Consider the following 13,561-nt stretch of genomic DNA (forward strand, 5'->3'; position numbering starts at 1 on the left):
AGTCCTCCTGAAGTCTCTCACTCTCATAGTGACAAGAAAAGAGGCGCTGGAGAGAACATGGCATGGGCTTGCAATAACTCTGGTTTTGTTGTCCTGATTTTATTGCAAAAGGAGGACAACCAAACACCAGGGTGGGAGCGGGGGGAGCCTGAAGGACCAAAGGAAGGAGGTTACAAAAGGAGTGTGTGGGTTATCGGTGTGAGTGCATTCCTGCGGGGCCAGGCGGGCCAGCAGCCGGGGCCCCTCGCACAAACCCTGGGGAGCTGTTTGCACAGCACCCGCCGCTCGTCCCAAGAACATTTCTTAAATTGTTTCTAGCACTCTCAAGAGCGTGACTGTGCCTTGAACAGTTATTTTAGCAATTGCTGCATGAGCAAGTGTTACCCCAACAGCCCCTCCCCACAAAACAGGGCAGGGCTCTGGAGGGACCCACACGCTGGGCAGGAGATTGAGGCACCTTTTATTTACCACCACCTCCACTGGCCAGGCACATTGGAAACCCGCTTAGTGACTCTGGTCCCAAAGCTGTCCTCATCCCCAGGCCCATGGGAGCAGCTGGAGCAGCTGGAGCGCTGGAGAGGACCAGCAGGCTAGAGCACAGTGATTCTCATGGCCCCAGCCCCTGCCCGCAGCCCCTGGGGGGACTTCGGAGGAGGTGGCCACAGGAGGTGGCCGGATCTGTGCCACAGACAGAGCGCAGCATCATCTGTGCCCACCATCACCTCTTGAGGACTTTGGTGCTGTGCCAAACACCCCAAAGCACTGGGGTAAGGCTCATCAGACATGTTTCCATGGCACCTTGGGCCAGGTGAGATGTCCTTCTGGGGTTATTGTCAGGTTATTAACAAACTGATCTTTTTTTTTTCCAAGCCCCTCTCTGCAAGTCTCAGGCAACAGGGTTAAAACCAGGCTGTGTTCATTGCATCATGGACATGCACTCAGATGGCATCATTTGGAGGGGTCAGTCTCTCACAGGTGGGGCTTCAACCCCAGGGGTTTCCCACACACAGCAACATTTTGCTGTCATAAAAAGAATCAAATCATGGCTATCTTACTGTTGAATGCTCTACCCATCAACCCAGACCCTGAGAACTGACGCACAGGTGGGCACAGGAGGAGCCCAGGGATTTTTCTGTTAACGAGGCTGGGGCACGAGGGCCACTGTTAATGATGGTTGACAGACATTCCCACATTGCCCATTCCCAGCCCATTTTCCTCGTAACCAAGGGTCCGAAAGGGGTTTCTCTGAGCGTCACTGCTTTTGAATGTTTTATTAGAGACTGAAGCCAGCACAGGATATTGAGCACTTCAGCAGCAGAGCAATACAGAGCGTGGTTGGCAGGGTTTAATATGTATCCGATTGTATTTCCAATTACGAGAAATGCACTGAAGCCAGTCCTGAGGCAGGCCAGAGAGCTCCAAGAGCCACAAATCTGGGCCATTTAGCTGCTATGAATTCTCCTCTCTTCCCTCATGATTCATCTCGAGAGCATTTAAGTCCTCGTAAAAATGCATTGCCAATTAAAAAGTGAGAGTGGCTCTGAAGGATTAGACAAATTGAGAAGTACCTTTTGCAGCAGGGTGGGATTTGAGCATCTTTTTTTTTTGTTCGTATCTAGCAAAATCCTGCATGACCCAGGGGGAATGAAAACTCCTGCTTAAAACCTACTTCAAAGTCCATGGCATCCTTCCTTAAATTAAAGTCAAGTCTGGACTGGGGCTGGGGTCTCAGAGCTCCACCTTAATGCTGTGCTGTGTGAGATGTGGCATCCCAAAGCAAAGCAAGCAAAACCCTTTTTGGAGAGGCTGAGCCCAAATAGGGGCTCAATTGCACATCATTGGTACCCGATGCCAGGGCCACTGGGCAGCTCCTAGGGGAGCAGAACCGGGAATCTGCTGTATCATAGAATCATTGTGTTGGAAGAGACCTTAAAGATCACCTGATTCCAACCCCCCTGCCATGGGCAGGGACAGCTCCCCTCTGATCAGGTTGCTCTTGTCCCCTGTCCCTGCTCAGGCAGCAGCACTGCCCTGCCTGTTACCTCCACTCCGGCGCAGCCACCAAGACAGAAGCTGCAAATCCATCCTGTGTGCACAGGCCTTGCTCTGATCCCCCTGAAGCCTCTCCAAGCTTCAGGCGGTGGCTCCCAACAGCTTCAAACAACCGCATTAATCTGTGACAGCCTCCCCTGCCAGAGCGCGGGGAACACAGCAGGGGCGGCCCAGACAGACTTTTATGGCCACAAAGGCCACGTCGCACCTGCTGACGGTTGTGAATAGACTTGCAGACAGCACCAGGTGTGCCATTGCAACAGATTGCACAACTGGGTGTGCCTTTCATCTATGTATAGAGCCCCGGCGAGGGGATGGAGCGTGCTCGGCAATTGTCCTAATTTAGCAAAAACCCTATTTGTCCAGCGGGCCGCCCTGCGCGGTCGGCACGTGTATTTCAGGAGCAATTATCTCGGTTGCCCTTGGCCCGGGCCCGGCCCTGGCCCTGCGGGGAGTCGGGAGCGCTGCTTTTATGGCTGGCGGCGAGGGATGGTAATGAGGGAGGGGGAAAGGCGAGCGGCCGCCGGCCAGGGAGCGCTTCCAGCGGCGCGGGAGCATCCCCGCGCCCAGGGAATCCCGCACCCCACCAGCCCCACGGGGTCATTCAGCTCGCTTATTTACACTGACAGCCTTTTGGAGAAGAGGTTTTAATCATATCACTGCTCTTGAGAGCTGGGAGTAGTTCAGGGCTTGCAGCCACTTTACAAATAGGGTAAGAAGAGCAGTAGCAGACGAGGTCCGTGGACTTGCGAGGTGCTGGTGCCTTCTCTTATGCCACCCGATAGTGAGCCCGACAGCGACACCGCATTGAAGATTTTATCATTCCAGGCTTCATTAGAAGTCTGAGTCATAACTTCAGGTTCATTAGATTATTTCTACATCTCAAAGTCAAATCGTAAAGAAGGCAGAGATTCTAAGACTTGTGTTATAAATGTGGACCACTCAATTGTACTCAATAAAAGATGCTGATCTCATGGGGATGGTGGGATGAGATCAGATCAGAGTTCTGCAGGCTGGAGCCAGTATTCATTAGCAGCAAATGAGGACGGTACTTTATGCTAACTGCCCACCCTCTATGGATGTATGTGTGGTGGCACGTCCAAAGGATTCATCTAAAACGCAGATGTGGCTTCAAGATTCCATTAGAACTTTTTTCCTGCCTGGCTTGGCTGATGTATATTGGATTTGCTCTACTTATGATCTCTGACATGAGCCCTGATGAGTGAAGTGACATCTGAATTGTTCTAGCTTTATTTTTATAAATATGAATCATCTACAGTTTTGTAAAAAAAACCCCAACACAGTCAAGCCCTTTGTCCTGCATTTTCAAACCTTCGTAATTGCTTATAAAAACTCCCACCAAAATCAACATAGTAGAAGGTTGAAGACACATTTATATCTAATATTACAAAATCAAACACCAGATTCCCCACTACTTTATGCACAGCTTTCACTATACTGCTGTTTCTGTGGAAAAGTCCCAAACTGTGGAAGAAAAAGTAGTCCTGTGACAGTTCTGCGTGTTTGAGAATTGCACACTGTGAGGATGGTGAGGCAGAGCACAGGGAGGATGAAATCCAGCACCCCTTGGAGTGTAAAGGCCTCAGAGCCACGGCATCCCCCGGGGTTTGTAGGTGTGTGCCCAGTAGACCCCTGGGGAGAAGCAGACTGGGATGTGGGGACAATGCTTCTTGTCTGGCTGCCTAGATCATGGAGAAGTGCTGAGGGACTGCTCAGCTACTGCCACTGCCCTCCATCATCATTATCCACGGGTATCAACTGCCTAAAACACTCTGAAGCCTGTAGGTTGCGTTGGTGAGGTCACCTCAGAGCAAGCAGAGTACTGATGCCACCCTGCCATCCCTGTGGAGTCCCTTCCCACACTCCCTCCGCACCACCACGCGTCCCCCTCTTCCCACACCGTGTCCTCCAGCTCACACCCCACCCCTGAGAAGCCTCTGCTGCTGCTCTGGTGGCGGTGGCTCCTCGGTGTCACCCTGCACAGCCCCAGCAGACACCTCCTGCAAGTCCCCCACCCTGGTGGGCAATGGGAAACAGCCTCGTGCCGACCAGCACCAGGAGCTGGGGCCAGATTTTGGCAAGCCTGGAACTGCCCTTGAGGAAGTTTGGTACGTTAAGAGGCACAGTCACAGCACCTTGAAAGGGGCAAAATATTTTATTTTTCCCAATTACTGCATTATACAGAGAAAAGGCTTTTGACATGTATGCACACACATTTATTAGCTTGACTCTAACAGATAACAAGCCGCTGTGTGACCAGTAATTTTGACGGAATCAAATAGAAAATTTGGTAACTACAGCCTGGAATAAAAGGCATTATTTATTCTATGGACTGTAGTAGTTCATAAAGGCCTCAGCAGCAATCAGGATACACTGTACTAGACAGAGCAGTGGAGACCCCACCTTAAAACACCTTCCAATGTAAATACATCAGACAGACAGAATTTATTTGCTTCTCACAATAACTCAGCCCTTGACTCACCATGGACCAGGCCCAGCTCAACACAGCTGCGTCTGAACTTTCACAAAGTCTGACTCCACAGACAGAGGCTTTCCAAGGACCTTTCCTCCCTATCAGTAGGAGAACCAGCAAGCAGCAATTCTAAAGGCTTTTTTTAAAAAACCTGTTTCATTTATACACCTATTTAGATATGCAGTGCTTTAAAATCAGCCACTGGACACCATCAGACACCTCTGCTGCACTTATTCCAGCTGTTAAGTTCAAGTTTGCATATTTGCAGTCCTCTTCTAAACACACTTAGCACCTCAGTACTCCTGGAGGCACATATAATGGGGGCATGTCGATTAAGTCAGTGAATAACATAACCCACTGCATAATTAAATTGCCAGACTTGATTCTCTTTCATTCATGCTCTTAATAGCTTCACATGACAAAACAGTCCACATCCAAACTACGCTGATAGAACAAGTACTATACGTCCTAATTAGACCACTTTATTAAATCAAATTGTGTTGCTCAGTACATCTATGCAGGTTGCCCAGGCTTCCATGTAAACTGCATAAATCATGATAAAATCACAATAAAGCACTTCCAATTATTAGATTCCATGAAGTGTTACCTGAGGGGTAAGTCCCATTACTCCCATTTGGGTGATAAGGAAACTTAGACCACAGAAAACCTCAGAGAAATCCCTTGTGTTAGTCACCTCACAGTCAAATTAAAAGAATTCGGCCTCTCTGGTCCTGTTCTAGAGGACAAAGTTTGATCTGATTTATCAAGTATTGCCCATAAAGCAAACAAAGAAGTATGTGTTCCAGCAGAAGCCCCCATCCTTCACCCCTCCATCACCATCACTGCTGCCCAGCATTGTAATGGCAACAAACAGGAGCATATAATCTTACAGCTGCTCCATTGTCAAAGTGACATGTTAGCAGAAGGATTTACAGACCTGTTTGCTTATAAAATAAAGGTTTGCATGTTCAGAAATGCAAACACCTCCTCTGCACAGGAGCCACACACCACAGAAAGCTGCTCTCTGAAAGCTGTGCTGAACTCAGGAACATTGATAAGGTATCTGTGAATGTTAAGGTTTGCTGCTTTCTTCAAAAAAATATCAAAAATTACAATGAATACACAGTTGCTAGTAGGTACAGACCAGGCTCCTGAGGCAGCTGCACTGAGGGCCTGGGCAGCTCTTCAACACAGTGCTGTGAAAAAGGAGAACTGGACACACTCAACCTTTGCACATGAATCAACATTTGCCTCTCCAAGTCAAATCCTGTCCCCAGTGATGCCAGTAAGTGTTTTGTTAATAATGGAAATTGTGTAAAGATTTAAACTCAGATTTTACTTCCAAATTTATTTAAAGAAACATTTGCTCTGTGAGAAGTTGAATTGATTGAGGCAGGCAGATTTACAGCTTTCTGCACGCACAGTACCAGCAGAAAAGCTTTCCTTTAATCATGGTGCTTTACTTTTTGGGTAGTTTAGGTGCTATGTTGTTGTGGAACCACATGAAGCTGAAGATGACACCCATTGTCTTCGGGAAAGTCTCATCATAAGCAAACTTCATGGATTCTTCTAAAGGTATTTCCACAACTTCAATCAGCTCTCCTTCTTCTGGCTGGCCTCCTCCTCCACTGGTTCTCATCTGGTCGTTTACTTCTGCATAAAACAATGTCTGCCTAGAACCTGTCAAGCCAACTCCAGACCTAGAAGAAAGCAGAGAGAAAACACTGTTTTAGATAGACAGAAGGCAGCAAGGAGCTAGGAATGGAACCCTGGGTCCTTAATGTGCAAGACAGAAATAGATTGAGACAGAATTATTGAGACAGAAAATGATTGCAACTTTCATGCAGAAATACCAACACTTTTGAATACAGTTCCACATAAAATAGATCCATCTTCAAAGATATTCTGCAGCTTTGGAAAAAAGTGAGTTTGGGAGAAAATACAAAAAGAAAAAAGGTTTTGTATGGGTGAACTGTTGTTCTACATACACTGAAGTCAACAGAAGTTCTTTCAGCTGACCTCAGGCAGAGCAGAAGTGCAGGATGACTCACAGAGATGCACAAACAACAGGAAGAAGCTCCCCAGTGTATCTGTGTGCTTTCGTGCTACATTTGTTTGCTTGTTTTTACACAAATATTTAGATTTTTTACTCTTAAGAGGATTATGTCCACTCACAGCTGGAGTCCTCCACTCATGGACTGGATAGGTAAAGAAGAGAAAGGCAGTCTGAGACTCACTCTCTATCCTTCCTGAACTTTAGCCTTGACCCAAATGGACCACTGTAAGCACGCACATGTCCAAAGTAATTCAGTCTCCCTGCTAAATTTGCTCCAGTGGATTTAGTTGAGGATATTTCAGATTATGTAGTCTTTCTTCAGCTAGACTGCTTGCTGTGTATTATACTTCTTATTTGTTAATCCTCTATTTCCTTAGGACTATTTAATTTAAGTATTATTAAATAAGGGATAAGTACATAATCCACTCATTTAGTCCTTCCAAGAAAATATTCACATTGTAATCGCAATTTCTTCATTTCACATGATTACAGGCGATTTTTCACATTAAATCTGGATCCAAAGTTCACTGAAACTATGAATGAGGCATTAGGGCAAGATGAAAAATTAGCTTTCATATTATTACACATACAGAGGATTCTCAGATTTGTCGCAGTGTTATGATCTTAGAGTGTATATCCAGATTTACCCAACCATTAGGCAACTAAATCTTTCAGTTAATCCAGCACACATCACACCCCATAGCAGGAATTAATCATTTGTCTCTCAATTTTCTAAGAACAGTGGCAATTATTTTGTTTGGGGAATTAATAGTGACTACTGAAGTTTGTTTCTAATAGTGACTATTGAAGTTGGTTTCTTACATCAATACAGACTTTTTAAAAATACTGAATAGGGAGCAAACCAGTGAATTCTTTTCCTAAAATTACTTCTGATACATTCTGTGAGTTTGGACAAGACACTTCACCCCTTCAGGATCATTCCTGTACATCTGTGAAAAGAAACTTAACCATCTTTGGCATTTTCAGGAACTCGAAAGGCTGATATTGGACCTATTTTGTTCTGTGCTCATCACTTTATTCCAGTGTCAGGGGTTTTTGATACATACCAACTGTAAAATTTTCAAGAAAAAGAATGCAGTTTGCTGGTCATCACAGGTTTCAGGAAAAACACAGGGCTGTGTATAATATATTTAATGTCTTGTTAGTTATGATGAGTGTCAAGTCCGACACCTTCACCTGGGGTGCCCCGCGTGGAGAATGAAAATGATCCTGAGTATTTCCATGTCTACTTGATATTTTTTAAAGGTTACATACAAAAACAGAGACTTTACTTAAGAAGCCCTTCTATGAGAAGTTCTGGCTTGATTATTTACAGCATAATCTTCTACAGCACCTGTGCCCATTTACTTATGAAAAACTACAGCCGTGGAAATTAGGAGTTCACACATCTTTTCTCTAAAGTAAAAGAAAACCAATTTCCAAGGTGCTACACCGTAAGATTTAGGTTCTTGCCACCACAGCTCAAGCAGCAGGGAGTGGTTTCCATTTCATTGTACTTACTCATATGATACTCTGTTCTTATGAACTAAATATATCAAGAGTAGCTACTACACCGAATATCCTTGAAAAGATGAAAGCCCTGGATACAATGCCGTTCCTTTGTTACAATGTCCAAAGTTAGGGCATTTCTTCACATCTATTGGCTTATAATTAGCCACACAAACCAACAAAAGTTGTAACAATATATATTCAAAAGAGGACACACCCATATGATCATTCTCTGTTACTTGATTACCTAATTTACTCTTCTCTGGTGCAACTTTGCCTCAAGATATTAGTTACAAAGTAATAAAAACAATCCAAACTTCCAACTTCCAAAAACTTCTTTAAAATTAAAGAATGCTGGTATTACTACTCGCAATATTCTGTTCTACTCTTTTCTCCCCAAACCAGCAAATCTAACATTTCTAAGCCTACCTAGAATCCCTTCACTATTTAGATGGTGACTTTGCAGACTGTTGCAGGACGTTATTTATAAACATCTTCACTGCTTTAATTTGTTGTCTAACTAATCTCCCTCAAGGGCGTTGACAGTTCCTCCCGATTTGATGATACTAAACTGGGAGGAGCTGTTGACTCCCTCAAGGGTGGAGAGGCCCTGCAGAGAGACCTCAACAAATTAAAAATCGGCAATCACCAACCATACGAAGTTCAACAAGGCCAAGAGCTGGATTTTGCACCTGGAATGGGGCAACCCTGGATGTATGGACAGACTGGGGAATGAGAGGCTGGAGAGCAGCACTGTGGGAAGGGAAGCCCTGGTTAATGGCAAGTTGAACATGAGTCAGCAGTGCCCTGGCAGCCAGGAAGGACATCCCTGTCCTGGGGTGCATCAGACACAGCATCACCAGCCAGGCAAGGGAGGGGATTGTCCCGCTCTGCTCTGCTCTGGGGCAGCCTCACCTCAAGTGCTGGGGGCAGTTTTGGGTGCTACAATATTATAAAGATGTTGAGCTATTAGAGAGCATCCAGAGGACACCACAAGAATAGTGAAGGGTCTGGTGGGGAATCCTTATGAGGAGCAGCTGAGGTCACTTGGTCTGTTCAGCCTGGAGAAGACTGAGGGGAGACCTCAGTGGGGTCTTCAACATCCTCACAAGGGGCAGCAGAGGGACAGACAGTGATCTCTTCACTCTCATGGTCAGTGACAGGACCTGAGGAAACAGCATGAAGCTGAGTCAGGAGAGGTTTAGGTTGGATGTTAGAAAAATGTTCTTCATCCAGAGGGTGGTGGAGCACTGGAACACGCACCCCAGAGCAGTGGTCACAGCCCCAAGCCTGACAGGGCTCAAGCCTTTGGACAACACTCTCGGGTACATGGTGCAACCCTTGGAGTGTCCTGTGCAGGGTCAGGAGCTGTACTCCATGATCCATGTAGGTCCCTTCCAGCTCAGTATATTCTACTAGTCTGTGATTCTAAAAGACCATTTCAATGGTTTCAGAAAGAAGTTGAAAGATACAGAAATATACTTTAATTCTTGCAAGAGGCAAATATCGTACCTTTTTTCACTTAGTATTTCATTCTCTAAATGTTCTGGCTTACACTGACAGTTGATCATTTTTGCATAGATCCACATGGACTGCCCTTTACTAAATTAAATATTCTCCAGTATTGCTTACTGCTGTCTTTCACGACATTTCCAGACTGCTAATGTATCCTGCTTGTCCTCAGAAAATTGCACAAAAATCAATGCTATTCACATTTTGTCTGTCTTAGTACCTTTGGCTTTTATAGAAATCAAAAGTTAGGTTTGTTGCTTTGAAGCTGTTCTGGTTGAAGTAATAAATATATTTTTCCATATAACCTTGCAAAACATTGTACATTGCAATGATTTTGGGTACTGGTGCAGAGGAGGAAGAGAGCAGAGAGGGGGAAGGTGGGTCTGACTGGTGCATAGGCTACAGGAAATATTATGTTTGCAGCGTGCTTTCAGGTTTATCTGTCACTAGGAATTTCCTGTGCTTTTTCATAATTACCTGCACTTTCTGAGTATGATGCTTAAGGAATTTTGATGTGCCTTTACTCATATTTATACTCCTCTTCTTGCTACCATCTTCCTCTGTCCCACATCTGTAACATACGCTTTTCCTTACCCCAGTATTTCCCACTACAAATAAACACTTTTGCCATGGTCTGAAATGAGTCACCTATTAACAGATTACAGCTATATTCATTAGCTTTGCATCTGTGGAAATCACAGGGGTCAGCACACCCGAGCTGCAAGTGATGAGTTTCACCCTGGGAAAGCCACCTTCCTGATAAAGGTGCCTTCCTGGGATAAGAGAGGCTTGGGTGGGGGGAGGGTGAGCAGGTCTGAACTCAGCACCAGTCCATGGTGAGACTTCAGGCTTCAGTGTCAGTCCAGGGTTTAGCATCGTGCTGCCCAAACCCGGCATATCACGGCTCACACTGACCCAGACCTACTAAGCCTGGCTTGACCTAGCTGACTGTTCCAGCTGTATTCTGATGTGTCTGCACGGTGCTTGACTTATTTGCCACTGTGGGACAAATGCAAATGATCTGCACAAAACACAGCTCGGTTTTCCTTGCCTCTTTATCGTGAGGATCAGTTTCCTCCGAGGAGTTTATGGCTGCTCCAATTAACAGCTACATGGCTGACAAATATTCCTTGTCAAGTCATTAGGGCTTAAGCTCACAAGGCCTGTAATTTCAACAGAGAGATTTTAAACCCTGAAACACTATTAGCACTGAACTTTCTGCATTGCTTCAGACAGTTAGAAACCTCCATTACCTTTGACAACAGCACGTCTAGGAATGTAAGCATGTCAAAGTAAGGATACCAAAGCCGTATGGTTTTCATCACAACAGTAACTTATATGTAAGTTTAATACATCAAAAGAAGATTGTATGCTGCCTTTTCATATTTCATTTTGAATAAAACACTCAAACAGTGAGATTAAATCATGGTATGGCTTTTAAAGCCTTGGGCAACACACTTTTAGGCAACATCACACCAGAGAAGGAGCTTCTGCAGAATGACTGTGAAGCACGTCTCACCTCCCGCCCAGGGGTGGGACTGGCTTGCAGCACCAGGTTTTAATTACAGTATTTCCATCTACTTCCTTCTCAGACCAGGGGAAACACAGGAGACAGACTGTCACTCCAATCTGGTTTTGAAAATGGCTATAGCAGCTACCAAAAAGCCTTTAACTCTTCCCTTTTATCAAATGCATGAGGAAGTACAAAGCACATGAAATCCAGCTCACAAAATGGGACTTTTCACTTGTCCTAAGTTCACAAGCATAAAGATACAGTACATACATTTTTTATCAGAGGTGGAGAAACAGCATCTTATGGCTTAAAAAAAGGTTTAGTAGTGTCTGAAGCCACAAGTGAGATTGAGCTTGCCAACAGTCAGTGAGTTTTTTCTTCACACTGAGTGTGCACACACGTGTGCATGTCCACACACAAACATGTTGGTAATCAGAGTCAAAATTCAAATCTTGCATTTCAGATTAGCTTTGCCTTTTTCTCGTGTCTGGGTGCTTGCCTATGCCAGCCAATTATCTCATTCATAAGTATCATGTTCATAAATATTAAACTTCTAATTTGAAGAAACAAGCATGTATGAGAAAAGAAACAATATTTTATATTCTACTCCTCTGCTGCAACATGGGTAACAAATAAATTGACTTATCCTTGTGAAGACTTATTACTTTAGTTCAGACATCTGACAGAAAGCAATTAAAGGCTAATTTCTTGTAATGTGTTAATATTAAAGAAATACACAATCTAAAGAAATAAACAATCAGCATTCCTATCAACACAGAAATATATGTATTTTTTTGTTTTAATCTTACATAGTTAATGTGCAAATTCCTGAAAGCAACATATCCTTTTATAAGACATAAGCCATCTGGATGCAGAATTTGGGTACAGAGTGAATACATAATTCATGTTTACAAATAAATGTGACACAAATCTCTGTTATTTATGCTTAAATCAAGATCCAGTTGGGCATGCAACATGTAAACTGATGATCAGTGACATGCAGCTCCTATTGTCACTCCTTAGGACCTTTGTACAGTTCTGACATCATAAGCAGCAGGTGCAGGGAAAAAAGCACAGAAGTAATTAACATAAAATTATATTACATTATGCCATCACCCAACAGGTGTACTAGCAGGTGATCTTTCTAATTATAATGTACTCCAACATTTTCAGGGCTATTATTCCTTCTACATAAAAACCTGTGAATACAAACCATTTTTACCTCATTGCACAGAGGCTAAAAGCCATGGCACAGTAATTGGAACATCCAATATTAATTCTCTGAATGCTCTTCTTGTACACTTTGGGAAAAAAATCAAATGTAGGAAGATTAAAGTAAGTACCTATTTTAATACAGCCAGGCCTTTAAACTAATCCATCTGATTTCTTTGCAGCAGGGCTGAGAACCTACAGCTCCTATTGTATCCGGGTCAGAGCCAAGAGATTTTTGCAGTCTCTGGGATAAAAGGATGTAATGAAGGGAAAAGGAAGTTGAACCAGAAACTCTGATGTTCTGAGGTGTTACTGAAGTCCAATTATTCTTCAGGAAAACCAACAATTTCAAGAACTAAAAGAAAATACTTTGCAATAGCAATAACATCATCATCATCAACAACAACTTATTTCCCTGCCTGTATCTTGTAAGAAAACAAGTCTCAAAGAAGATAGCTGGAAGTACTTAATCCTAAGAAACTAACTCACAGATGAATTTCAGCACATGGGATTCAATCTGAAAACTGCTGGGAGATCATGGCAGATAGAAAAATTGTTATATCTGATACATGAATAAGTCCAAGGTAAATTGTTTACCTAAAAATTTTGCATTTGTGAAAAAACCCCCAAACATTAAGGGAAGCTCACAGATTTCTTTTAGAGCTTTTACTAATGGACAATTTAACTGGCACCCTTCAGCCTTCATGAACCCTCAGTTTATAATTATAATACGATAGGATTAGCTTCATTTTGTTATTTTATTATTGAGCAAAGTGATTCCTTTACACCCCTCACATCTACCACCTATGCTATTTTTGACTGATGCCATACATACAACTGACGAGAACTCAAGACACCAGTGTCCACCAAAATTTCTGGAAGCCTCCAAAAGTAAATTAGCTGCTGTCATGATTTAAACCAAACTTTTTTGCAATACCAAAATGAAGTTACTGAATGCCGAGCACAAAAGTAGAAATTTGTGTAGTGATGATGAGAAGAAACCCACCACACAGGCTGCAAACAATACAGATTCTTTTCAGAATGATCCCTCCTCTATGTACACAGCAACATGAACCATCTGCATTTCAATTCACCTCCTGTCTGGCATTTTTCTATAATAGGAACAGATATTTCTGATTTTCGAAGTGTGATTCCTCTGTCCTCCTCCAGTCAAGTCCCTCTAAATATGTTTGTGTTTCTCGTTACCTGCCCC

At 43.7% G+C, this 13,561-nt stretch overlaps 1 protein-coding gene across 1 annotated transcript in view; it reads right to left on the minus strand.

The window, feature by feature from the left end:
• Nucleotides 1-4,209: 4,209 nt before the first annotated feature.
• Nucleotides 4,210-13,561, minus strand: part of NUDT14 (nudix hydrolase 14) — a 60,980-nt gene continuing 51,628 nt past the window's right edge. The window contains exon 5 of the mRNA XM_069018456.1: nt 4,210-6,246. Within this exon, the coding sequence (XP_068874557.1) occupies nt 6,006-6,246 (241 nt within the window). The 3' untranslated portion in view covers nt 4,210-6,005. The remainder of the gene's footprint in view (nt 6,247-13,561) is intronic.

This window comes from Aphelocoma coerulescens, chromosome 5 (assembly GCF_041296385.1).
Source record: "Aphelocoma coerulescens isolate FSJ_1873_10779 chromosome 5, UR_Acoe_1.0, whole genome shotgun sequence".
NCBI classification, from domain to species: Eukaryota; Metazoa; Chordata; class Aves; order Passeriformes; family Corvidae; genus Aphelocoma; species Aphelocoma coerulescens.